At 39.7% G+C, this 13,726-nt stretch overlaps 1 protein-coding gene across 1 annotated transcript; it reads right to left on the reverse strand.

Moving 5' to 3' along the window:
* Positions 1-9,528: 9,528 nt before the first annotated feature.
* On the reverse strand, positions 9,529-12,872 carry LOC102077934 (uncharacterized). Its single transcript, XM_019355754.2, has 3 exons — positions 12,663-12,872; positions 10,722-10,823; positions 9,529-10,112 (listed from the first exon to the last, which is right to left on the reverse strand). The coding sequence occupies exons 1-3, from the start codon at positions 12,870-12,872 to the stop codon at positions 9,789-9,791; spliced, it is 636 nt and encodes a 211-aa protein (XP_019211299.1). The 3' UTR covers positions 9,529-9,788.
* Positions 12,873-13,726: the final 854 nt, after the last annotated feature.

A 13,726-nucleotide genomic window follows, 5' to 3' on the forward strand; every position in this document is an offset into this window, starting at 1 on the left:
CACTTGCTTTGGTCAATCAGTGCAAGAGCACTCCTAAGTCACCCTTTTAAACTACTTTAATCACTTCTCTTTTGTTTTTTTCCATAACTCACTCCCTTGTCATACAGCTTCTTTTGAGTTATTCCACAACTCTATTTTATCCAAGTGTGTTTTAAGTGTATTTTCTTCAACATTCACACCATTTTAACACTCATGAAATTAGCAAGCTGATTTAATTACATATGTTTGTGTTCTTAGCCAGGTTTTAATCACTATCTATGCATTAATCTTCATGAGCTTATCTCTGTAAGGTTAGTGCATTTTCTTTTTGTATGTGTGATTTTTATAAATGTTTCTTTGTGATCTTTGTGATCTTGTAAATGTTTCTTTTGCAGTGTTTCAGACTCCTTTTGACAGGGTGTGTTTTCTCTCTTTGGCTCATCACTGGTCATTGTTAATGACATTTCCCCTCCACCTGTGCCCAGCGGCTTTACCCTTTAAGTCCCGTCTCCTCCAGTAACTCCAAGCTCACTTAGGGACCTAGGGAGCAGTCGTGACTGTGCCTGCTTTAGGTTGTCCCAGGGTTTTGAGGTGGGATCTTACCCGTCATGGGCTGTCCAGCCTTCCATGCTCGCCTGATACGGGGGCCAACTGGGCAAGGGTGTTATCAGGTCTAGGGGACGCACTGGTTCTGGAAATTAAAGGAGTGTAAACTGCTTTCTTTATTTCATGTGTGTATTAAACTTTCCAACAATAATTTCACATGTAACAGTTTTTGTACGTGCGTTTTCAATTCATTAATGTAATTGTTAGTTCATGTATTTATTTCTCTCGGTCTGTCTCTTTTCTAAAACCTGTAATTAATATAATTTTATTACTTTATTACTTTTCTTAAAACATGCATTCGCTTCATCTTCTTAGAATTTAAGGTCTGTCTATTTCTCTGGGTGCTCCCCTGACACAGTCAATCACACACACAGCAGCACAGTATTTTCTGTTTCTCTTTCCTGTTTCTACAGATTAATCAAACACTTGTTTTTTCATATTTACAGTCTACAAACCCTCTTTAGTTTTACTAAGTCTTGGTCTAAAAACAATACACCCTCTTCTCACACACACACTTTTTTAAATATACTAAGTTTTTGCATTTGTCATTTTTTGTGACATCATTCACACAATACTTTCATAATCGTCTCACACACACTACCTTTTCTCTCAAACTTCCACTTTTTCACTCATTCTACTATAAACCTCCCTAGTGTTATTATTACTTATTTACTATTTGGTACAATTCACACAGAGTCTCTCAAATCAAATACTGACAGCATTCACAGTTAAAATCACTCAAAATACGCTTTCCTAAGAGTATTTTACAGGCATGCTTTTCAAACTCAGAAAGAGCAAATGAAATAAAAACAATTGAAACCTCTAATCATTCTCACAGCACACATAAAATGGAAAAATAAAACACCACAGCCTTTATTTCTGAAAACAAGTTGCTATTGAAAGTAATATTTTAGTATATACAGTGCACTCAATATATATATATACATATATATATATATATATATATACATCAAAAGTCAGTCAATTACTATACATCCACTACAGCAACTCAGAACTTTATTTATTTATTTATGTCCTCTAATAAACACAAATGGCGTCTTAAACACACGCATTCAACTTTCTATGCAGCATTATTTGTGAAACCAACCGTGGCTCTCCCCCTCAACCACCGGCCAATGCACCAAATGTTACGGGTCCGAAATTGAGGACGAGAGTAAAACAATGATGGTCCAGAAGAGGTCGGTCAAACAATTGATTTTTAATGAATACACGCAGCGTGGGGAGACGTACGCTGGAAACCATCAGTTGTAAATCCCCGTCCAAAAATACACTTCAGCTTGCTTTTATAACATCAGGGTATTATAACGCCCCCTCTTGCGTTTACAAGCACATCTTAAGAACATTATTTGCCCCTTGTACAGACAATGATCTATTCTAAGAGATAAATGCAGACACAGAAGTTCCCCTTTCTGGCATCCTCTTCCAAATATGGTGATGAGGTCAGGCCTTTGAGGTCCCCATGGACTTGTCCTCCTTCTGTCACCTGTTGCTAGGCAAACTCAAATGCAACAAGAAGCTGAATACATTCAGGCCTTTGCTCAGCTACTATTTTACTGTAACAATATACTCAGCATATAAGCTTTTAAGATTATAGATTTAACTCAATGATTTAAAGTGGTTATAACTGCACCTGTAATAAACATGTTAATATTTGATTATGATAACCCCTGTAATACAAATTATAACATAATGCCAGCAACTTCAATAAATGCTTGGATGAAATGATAATTAATGCAATAATAAAGATGATGGTTATGTGAAATAATCCCTGTAATTCTACAATACTTAGGACACACACTCACAGGAGAGGGAAAGGAACTGTTAGACAGCAGAAAACTAGCAGTTCAGAACGCTCCAAAACCTCTCACAAAACAGCAAATGATGAGTTTTCTAGGACTGTGCAGTTTTTGCAGAAGCTGGATACCGGAGTACGCTTCTCTAGCGCAACCCCTGCAAAATATGATCTATGGCAGGAATTTAGGACTGAAAGACAAAATACAATGGACTCCAGCAGCAGAAGAAGCATTCAGTAAGTTGAAACTGGCATTGCAGACTAATACAGTTTTGGCTTTGCCTGACTATGATAAGCCTTTCTACTTACACGTAGATGGAGGTGCAGGCTACATGAAAGCCGTGCTAACACAGGCATTTGGAGAAAAACAACGTCCGCTTGCATTTTACTCCTGTAAGTTAGACTCTGTTGCTTCAGGCCTGCCTACGTGTGTGCAAGCCTGTGCAGCAGCAGCAGAAGCAGTAAAAAAGTCGGCTGACATTGTTTTAGGGAATACTTTGATCATCAAAGTACCCCACGCAGTGACTTCAATACTACTCCAAGCCAATTTGTCATACGTCACACATGCAAGACAACTGTCGTATGTTGGAATCTTGTTGTCACAATCACATATCAGCATCGAGAAGTGTGGTCAATTGAACCCTGGCACACTTTTGGCACTTTTTATCCACATTGCTGTATGACAAAATTAGATGAGGAGACAAAGCCACGTGTTGACATTCACAGTACACCACAAGCTGGTTTCAGTGATGTTTTTGTAGACGGTTCAGCATCTAAAAATAGCCTAGGACGAAACTGTGTAGGCTATGCAGTAACTACAGCAGATAGAGTCATAGAAGCGAAACCGCTAACATCCTCACACTCTGCACAGAGTGCAGAACTAACGGCAGTCATACGTGCATGTGAATTGCACGCAGGCCAAGACATAAATATATACACTGACAGTCAGTATGTTTTCTCAGCAGTGCATCACTTTGCAAAAATCTGGCAGAACAGAGGAATGATTACATCTACTGGAAAGCCAGTACAACATGGAAATCTTCTGAAAACACTATTAGAAGTGATTACATTGCCAAAACAGTTAGCATTGTGTAAATGTGCTGCACATCAGAAAGACAAATCAGAAATAACTGAAGGCAATAACTTTGCAGATCAAGCAGCTAAGTTAGCCGCACAACAAACTGTAGACACATTAATGTCTGCATCCTCTATGCAAACACCACTTGATGTACTTAAAGATGAACAAAAAGCCGCATCAACTGCAGAACAGAAGAAATGGTTAAAGTCTGGAGCACAACTAGAAAATGATCTTATGACTTGTGAAGGTAAACCAATACTCCCCAAGTCCCTACACAGAACAGCAGCATTGGTGACCCATGGGGTGACCTATGTTTCAACGGGAGGAATGGTCCAAGTCATAAAAACTCACTTCTATACTCTGAATTTTGAAACTTCAGCAAAGGAATTTGTGAGGACATGCATGATCTGTCAGAAACACAATTCACAAGACAATTTGAGGACAAAAAGAGGACATTTTCCCACACCACCTCATCCATTTCACACCATACACATGGATTTTATTGAATTAAGTGAAAGTCAAGGCTCAAAATACGCTCTAGTGATTATAGACGTATTCTCAAAATGGCCAGAGATTTATCCAGTGAAAAAAGCAGATGCAATCTCAGTTGCAAAATGTCTATGTAATCATTTCATCCCAACATATGGCATCCCTACTCTGATAAGATCAGATAATGGGACACATTTTGTCAATGATGTGATTAGCAAAGTCTCTGAAGCACTAGGATTCAGCATAAAAAACCATTGTGCTTATCATCCACAAAGTGCAGGGTTAGTAGAGAGAACTAACGGCACAATAAAACAGAGACTTAGAAAATGCATGGCAGAAACAGGAAGACCATGGCCTGAATGCATAGGCCTAGTAAAAATGTGGATGAGATTAACACAAGGCTCTCAAAAACTGACACCATTTGAGGTTGTTCATGGGAGACCTTGTCCACTACCAGTGACAAGTGAACCTTTAGAAAAATCCGTCAGAGAAACAACTCTGGCAGAATGGATGGCAAAACTACTAGAAAATAAGGATATTGTTTTGAACAATAAACTGCCATATGAATCTTCTCCAGTCTCTTGCAGGTTGAAACCAGGTGATTGGATCCTATTACGGGTGCTCCGGAGGAAAAACTGGAGTATGCCTCGCTGGGAGGGTCCATACCAAGTGTTATTGACAACACCCACAGCCTGTAAAATTGCAGAGAGACCCTCCTGGATACATCAGAGCCACTGCAAAAAGGTTGAGGTCCCGAGAAGCCCCGACACCAAGGAGGAAGCACATTAGGGAAGCCTCACTTACGCTTGGTTGCTTCGGGGGTGAGGGGGGGCAGTGCGATTGGGTCCCCGTAGGGTGAGCCCGCACTCTAATCTCCATCCGATCAACTTTAGGGCAGCCAGGTATAGGTGTGATGGACCTATGTGCGACAATGTGAAGGGGAACCCTCCTGGTTACCTTGACTATAAAAGCTCACCCTTACAGGATCCCAGCTGATGCCAACAGCAGCCGAGCCACGAGGCAGACAGAGAAGATGGATGTACGATGACTTACACCCAATGGACATGACACAAGATCACATCCATCCTTGGATGAAAAATGCCTGATACAGAGATGTGTTTAAGACCACAAAGAAAGACTGTTACATCTACTCACACATGTCGAGCATTAATGATTGGTTTTATTTTTTTTATTTGAGTTATTCCTTGTTTAAAAGCTGTAATTTCACAGATGACATGTTTGTCATTCACAGCATAAGCAGATGTACTGAAATCAATGAAGATCATGAAGACTTTTTTCCTATTTGTTTCATGAAGATGAAGTGTAACTAATGATGTACTAACTGAAAATGTGAAAAACAAGTAGTTACTCACTGATGAATTGTACATTTCATTTCTCTGATAAACAGGGCGGAATGTTAAGAGAATATTGTATATATGTGATCAGCTGCATGAAATGTATCCTTTCATTATTTGTGATTAAGCATATTTCTACATGACTTTTTACCTAGTAACTTGTGTGCTGAACTTATGCAGATTCGTGCGTTTCATGACTGCCCCTCGCGAGTGAAAAACTTCTGCAGTGTTGTGTTTTCCGACTCAGACGTCTCAGCTGAAGAACGGCAGGGTGATTTAAAGAAATCCCCTGTCAGGGTTTAGTTAGTTTTCTCTGGTGGGACTTAGTTGGTTTTGTTTATTATTTTGGCCTGGGTTCACCCTGGAGCTATGCTTCATTACCTTTAATAAAATCACCTTTTTTACTCACAACGGGTTTTGGATGTTTGGCTTGGGAACCAGGGCGGGTATCTGTCTCTCTCTCCTCCAACCTTTATGTGCGTCCCCACACGCCTAGACTAGGGGCGTAACATAAATGGGGGCTCGTCCCTTTTTGTTTCGTGTGGTTGGTTCGTTTCCTTTTTGCGTTTGCGGTGGGGGGAAACGTCATTGAGGGGGAAAAGGAGAGTGTCATTTGTCTGTGTGTTAGGTGCGAGTTTTTGCGGCCCTGGGTGATTATATGCGGTTAGTTCTTTGCGGAGTTGTGTTTGCTTTGCTCGTGATGTTGTTTGACATGGATGAGTTTGCACAACAGCCCTCTATTGAAAAGTTGGAGCGGTGCACAAAAGCGGATTTGCTGTTAGTGGCTAATTTATTCAATGTGGATGTTCCGTTGAATTCTAAGAAGGCGGAAATTAAACAGTGTTTGGTGGACAAACTGGTGGACAGGGGAGTGTTTGGGAGGATGGAAACTTCGCCGGGTGGGTCTGGGAGTTTGGAGACGGCGGTGGGGGCGGAAGCTGCTGGGGCCGTCCCGAAACCTTCCAGGGGGCGAATGACATCGGGGGCGGAAGCTCCTGTCGCCGTTCAGTCTCCTAAATTTGACCCGATTGGCCAGGTTGCAGTGGGTTTGGTGACGGAGGATCTTAGGCTTGCCCTTCGCTTGAAGGAGGTGGAGCTGGAGGCTAAGGCTAAGGAATTCGAGCTCATGCATCTTCGCATACGAGCTATGGAGCTGGATCCTTCTCGAGCGAGAGACGCTGCTCCCGTCCCTGTAAGTACAACCCCCGACACTTCCACTGTTGACCAGTTTAACGCTAGCAAGCAAATTGTTTTGGTACCTCCTTTTAGGGAGGGGGAGGTTGATTCGTATTTCACTGCTTTTGAGCGCATCGCAACCACTTTAAAATGGCCAAAGGATGTCTGGAGTCTGTTGTTGCAATGCAAATTAGTAGGAAGAGCGCAGGAGGTTTGTGCGAGTCTCTCCATTACTGACAGTCTGGATTATGAGGTTGTCAAATCCACTATTTTGTGGGCTTATGAATTAGTCCCGGAGGCTTATCGGCAAAAGTTTCGTGCCTGTAGCAAGTCCGACAGTCAGACATTTGTGGAGTTTGCACGTGAGAAAGCTGTCTTATTTGATAAGTGGTTGGCTGCCAGTAAAGTAAAGAACTTTACTCTGCTGAAAGAGTTGATCCTGTTGGAGGAGTTTAAGACATGTCTCCCTGAAAATATTGTGGTGTACCTTAATGAACAGAAGGTGGAGTTACTGTCTAAAGCCGCTGTCCTTGCCGATGAATTTGTGTTAACCCATCGCGCAGCACTTTCGACAGCACGCCGTGAGTACGCTTCCCCGACTCATCATGCCAAAAGTTATAGGGTTTCTCCTAAGCGACAGACGCGTTCTGCTGCTATTCCTGTGTCAGACCGCAAGTGTTTCTATTGTCATGAAATCGGTCACCTCGTCGCTGCTTGTCCATCACTACAGCGCAAGGAGCAGGCTCACACGGTAAGGAAGCCGAAAAGTGTTGGTTTCGTTCGATCTATGTCTGCTTCCACTTCACCTGACAATGAAGTGAGAAGTGACAGCCTTGATGACAGCTACCGTCCCTTTGTGTCAGAAGGATTTGTTTCTTTGAACGGAAAAAAAGAGGATCGGGTGCCGATTACGATTTTGCGTGACACCGGAGCCGCGCAGACACTCATTTTGAGGGGTGTTTTACCTTTTTCTCATGACTCTTTTTGCGGTTCAGATGCTCCTGTCTGGGGAGTGAAAATGGATGTGTTGCGAGTACCACTACACAAGGTGTTTCTTCAATCGCCGCTCGTTTCGGGTCCGGTAACGGTTGAAGTGTGCGATCATCTGCCAGTGCCCGGAGTTGCGATGATTCTGGGGAATGACTTAGCGAACGGGAAAGTGTTTTTCACCCCGAGAGTGGTTGAAAATCCTGTGCCTGATACTTTGTTATCTGACCCTGCTGCTGAGCGCTCACACTCTGTTTTTCCTGCCTGCGCGGTAACACATTATTATGAGTCTTAGTAACTTAAGCACAGTGTATTTATTTTTATTTATTTTTATTTCATACCAGTCAAACCATATCAATGTGACATTGAAAAAGAGGCAAAACACTGAAATTGTTTCCATCTCAGTTGTGTTGCACTGAACAGATTGCGCCAAAAGTAAAATAAAAAGTAAACAGAACAATAAATTTTTTGCCAGTGTTTAAAAACATTATTTCAGCCCACATATTCACAAGACTCAAGAATGATGTTTGATGATGTCAGTGAGATCATACTTCACTGGAATGTACTTGCTGTTATTAAAGTTTACATAGTGGTATGCTGTATAATCAACAAGGTTTCCAGCATCCACAAAAATATTTGCCTGAGCTAGACAGGGAACTTCTACCTCATAAGCTAAATATTCATCATTCCACCCAACTGTAGAGAGAGGCTGGCATTCAAAACAATACACAGATGCATTTACAATATAGATGTTTTTAACAAGTGCAAACTCTGGAGCATCATTTATGACATCAGAAATAACCAAAGATTTTTCACATGAATGTTTATTTCCATGTAGCATAATCCACTGTACAGAAACTACATGGTCAACTTGCTCAATGAAGTCTTTAATCATGCCTTCTACATAATGAACATTTTTCACCTCAGAGGATGGACCCATGTCGACTTCACTTGAAAAAATGGGATGTTTCTCATGCACGTTCTGACTACATTCATAAAGTTGGTTGTGCTTCACAAGAGATTTACAAATATTCTTAAAACTACTTTTCAGAGCCCACTGCTTGAAGAAACAATGTTTTGACTCAAAGCGCATACACATTTGCCTCACTGTAGGACCAAGAGCCTTAATCTGAGAAGGAAGATGCAGTAAATAATGCTGTTTAGGTATAATATTTTCATCTGGAAACAGTTGTTTGAAATGTTTTAAATGCAGCTCTATTAAAAGCTTCAGTCTGGAGAGAGTTGAGACAGCAATAATAGGTGAAAACAGAATTTTTATGATCTCTAACATGTTAAGTAGCATTTGTGTGTAATGATTTTCTCCAATTTTGTCCATAAGAAATGGAAGGATCTTCAACAAAACCAGCATCTGCCCAGCTGACTGTTTCAATTTATTGTCATTTGATGACAGCGTACTGACAGATATGGGGCATCAACACATCAACAGGAGAATAAGGGAAACACAGAATTGCACTATTGAATGAATCTAAGTTCATTTGCCCTGAAAGCACAAGATTCTTTAAAACACATTTGATTTCATATGGGGCAACGCCTTCAAGAATAACATGCATGATGTCTTGTGGGGTTTGATTGATTATATCAACGTGAGGAGATTCTGTTAACTTGCTTCTCCTGTTTATACCATACGTTATTTTTAGATTGTCTTTCAGAAAGTCAGTACTTGCCTTTTCAATGTCATTACATTGCCTGTTATGACTGGCCATGGTCCTTTTAACAAACAAATCTTCATTAAATTTTTCCTGCATGTCTTCAAAGTGGCATTCGCAGTGCCTGCATTTACTGTAGGCAAAACCCACTCCTTCCTTAAATCCAGCCACTTCATGCTGAGCTAGAGTGTCTCCACACACAGATATGAGTGCCCCATGAATTGTCCTCTCACCACTTGCAGTGACAACTTGGACACCATTACACAGCTCAATTAAGTCACGGTTAATCCTCTCAAATATCTCATCTATACCACAACTGGAAAGATCTTTTGATTTTACCATGGCAAGCAGACGAATAGCAGGAAGTCTTGATCTGTACTTAGGGCTGATGTTACCTAAGGTGTAATAAATCAATAACAGCTTGTTCTTGTTTGCCTGAGATCCAAGAGGATTGCATAGTTCAATTTCATCTGTATATAAAATCAACTGTAATGCTGTTGGGACTTTAATAAACAGTGGGTGCCACTTAAAAATGTCTCCATCAATGAAATCATGAAGAAAGCCATCCTTGCATGGCTTTGGCCTCTCATCAATCATTGCAAGCATTCTTGGATGTGATAGCAGCTGCTCCAAACTTTTCACCAACGGTATGTAATGAAAACAATGGTCCTTAATGGCAAGAACTCTGGAGTCTCCACGCTTTGAATAACAGACTGTTTTGTGACAATAATCTCTGGTTCAACTGGTTTTAACAGTTCTTTGATGGTCTTGTCCTGCAAATGGGTGGAAGCAATTTGAGTGAAAGGGTCAACAAACTGGTCAAATACCCCCATTGCATCACTCTTTAGTTGATCCAGGTCCCCAGAATGTCTCTCAATCATGTCACTCATTTGTTGTTTTAGGTGCTCCAATAATACGGCCTGATATTGCTGGACTCCACTCATGATGTGGTTAACAGCTCTCTGGGGAAGAGGAAAAAACAAAGGATAATCCTTAATTACAAAATTCATATGAAAACACAGTCAACATGGAAACTCACAGAGACACACTTTTTGAAAATGGAACCCTTCAGTTACATAAAGTTTGTGAGATGCAATGAGCAAAATAAATTACCCCCACCACCCAATTTTTTTTGTAAAGAATAATATTGCCTTATGCAACGTTAAGACCTTGGTTTCACTTAATTATAATGCATTTTGAGGAATCGGATCGGTGGAAATGCAAATTGAAAAGTTTGTGTTGTGTGTATTATGTTGTTTCTATTCTTAGCTCATGCTAAGGAAATATAGTGATAGGCAGATTTTGGATGCAACATACATGTCTATTTCCATATATAGTGGGGGAGTGAGATCTGAGTGATCACCCATGAAGTACATGGAGACACATTCTAATGTCAGGTGTTTCACTCACATACCTAAAGCTGTCCATTTATGATCAGATCATTCAGGATGCCAGGTCTGAACAGTGCCCAGGTTAGAGCTTGAGCACTGTTAAGCATAAGTTAAGCATATTGCTTTTAGGTTCTCTAACAATGAAATACAATTCAATGGAAAATTAATGGCATAAATTACCTGTGTCAGTCGATGGGTTTCCTTGGCTTGAAGAAGAAATGCAGTTGCATGTTTATAGATGTCAAGATTCAGGTGACCCTCTCCATCTTCTTGAAATCCACTCTGAAACAGAATAACAAAAACATAACTATTAAAACAGAAATAAATAATTGCATTGATAGGTAGCAATCACCAAATATTGCATTCATTAGTTAGCTAGATTCATGCCCATAAGGTACAAGGTAGATGTATTTTTACTGACTGATGTCTTTCATTTGAGCTTTTAAAATGACAACTAAAATGACAAACAAAGCAGTACTTGATAATAGATTAATAAGACTAGCAAAGCACATGGAGAGTTCAGTACAGTACTCACTACAGTTTAAATTCCTTGACCATGCCTGATCACCCCCAAAATTGAATTACTTGTTTATTGGCCCATTTGTGAGATTTCCTGAAAATTTAAAATCTGTCCATAACTTTGAGTTATTTTGCTAACAGTCAGACAAATGCCACCAAAAACATAACCTCTACTAAGAAAAAAAGGAAAAGAAAAGAAAAACAAAAGATAGTAAGGCCATAGACTCTGTCAACAAGCATCGAAAAATCAAAGGATAACTTTTCTAAATTTTTCATTTGTTATTTAAAGCAGCGGTCCCCAGCCCCCGGGCCGTGAGTTGTTTGGTACTGGGCTTCGAGAGTTGAGGCTGGGGTGTGAAATTTGTGGTTTTCAGGGTTTTAATTGTTAACTCGGTTTCTCTGGGTCTTTTCCCGTGTTGTAGTTGCATGTCTTATTTTGAAAGAAATATTTACGTTTTTCCATAGCAACAAAAGAGCATTAAGGGGCAGAGGAGGATGTTACTCTCAATGTTGTTGGCGCATTTCAGGAGGACGCTGCTAGTAAAGTTACACAATTACACAGTTAATTTGCAATTATTATTATATTTACAAAATATCACAATTTTTGTCTTGGTCGCATCATTTTATATTGTTGTATTTATCCGCGACACCTTAAAGGCCGGTTCGTGAAAATATTGTCTGACTATAAACTGGTCCGTGGCGCGAAAAAGGTTGGAGACCACTTGTTTAAATGACTAACATTACTGATTTTTTTTCCTACTGAGCCTGATAGCTTTGAAAACATTTATATAAAAGTTGTTGATGTTTAGAAAAATAATTATATTCTTTTAGAAAAAAAGTAACAGTTAATGTTGTCAGTAGTCTTACTGTTACTTCGGAAATGTAAATAGTTATTTATAACTGATTACTCATTTAAAAAATAGACAAAATAAATTACTGATTGGTTTGTATGAAAGTAATTAGTTATGCCAGTGATTTACTGTCGGACAAGTTGCCGACAATTGGAAATATGTTATATTTAGTAGTTTCACCTTTAAAAAAATGACCAATACTGACAATAAAAGTAATATTGACTTTAATGCTCTTATTAATGTGAAGATGAGTATTTTTTTTTGTGTTTAAATTTTTCTTTTGACAGTAACTCTGAACACATCATGTCATTTTGGTTTACTTTGCCTAATAGTCATTGTCTAAGTTGACCTTGAACACATTATATGTAAACATGATAACGACCTATTCAGTTAGCTGACTGGCTTTTACCAGCTGATTTCAACAATATCAACTTTTTTTTAAACTAATAGGACTTTCTGCAAAGTTTGGATGCATTCACCAGAGCAAACGGATGACTGAAAAAAAAACAAACACCGTCTGACAAGACTGCAGCTTTGCGTTTCTGCCACAGCTCTCATTTATGTTTCAGGTGAGTTACTTAATTTAGCGAAGCAACTAGTTCGACACTCATCACTGTTAAAATAAAAGTACAACATGAGTCTGTCAAAAACAACACATTTAATGGACGTACTTGGATCAGCCAAAGTAAATGCTAACATTATGTTACAGCTTCTGCAGCTCGTTTCTCCGGCTTGTATTAAAATAACTTACCGTTAGTGCGGGGATGCTTGAGCCCTCGTCAGTTACTGAAGAACTGGCGTTAGTTTGGTTGATTGTGGCTGTCCTTTCACCTGCTCCAGGTAAACCGTGGCGGGCTGATCCTTCCTCCTCATCCGGTTCCACTCCGAGAAGGTGATGCACGTGTGTCCGCTTTACGTGATAGTAGAAGGAGTTATACACGTTAGCTGTGTCCAAATTCATGGGCTGCATCCTCATGAGGACCCGGCCTTCGCGGTCTACGTGGGCCGGGTCCTCAGAAGGTCGGGTAGGCCGGAAGTAAACGGCTGTGAAATTGGACGGTCTAGCCTTCTGATTAACGTCACCGCTGTCTCGGTGGAGTTTAATAAACTCGGCCGTCTGCTCCTTGCTATTTAAAATATAACAGGACACTAGCGTAAATTCTCCACCGTCTCATACTTCTGTTTAATCAGTTTTCTGTTTGACGTTTATTCAGCTGTGTGAAAACTAGAGATGGCACGATACCACTTTTTTATGTCCGATACCGATACCGATATCATAAATTTGGATATCTGCCGATACCGATATGAATCCGATATAGTGTGTTTTTTAATCAATAAAACTGTTTTTTAATCAATAAAACTGTTTTTTTAATATCTTGCTGCATTTTGTATAAGTTCATACTCAAGTTTAAATAAACAATAACACTAAAGCTATTCTGTTATACCTGTATGTAAAAAATACACTGCACCCAAAATATTTCATAGTTCAGCAACACTGATCAATCTAATAAACTTAAACCTGTTCCATCCTCCCTATTCTGGTATTTTAAAGAGTACTTAGCAGAAATATTAAGCAACCTAACTAATAGGGTTGCAAACAAAAAAAAAAATAGGGAACCACCCACCACCCTCCACCTCATGATGCTTAATCGATGTAATCAACTTTAATTTGATGCAGGGTGAAAAAAAAATGCACAGAAATAAATTATTTTTCAAGAATAATTAAATAGATTCAACATCTTTCTTCAACAGAATTGCAGAATTCACAGATGGTACCTTCTCAAAGAAAAAAGTACTATAGCTTACTAGGGTATA

Source organism: Oreochromis niloticus, linkage group LG9, assembly GCF_001858045.2.
Source record: "Oreochromis niloticus isolate F11D_XX linkage group LG9, O_niloticus_UMD_NMBU, whole genome shotgun sequence".
In the NCBI taxonomy this organism is placed as follows: Eukaryota; Metazoa; Chordata; class Actinopteri; order Cichliformes; family Cichlidae; genus Oreochromis; species Oreochromis niloticus.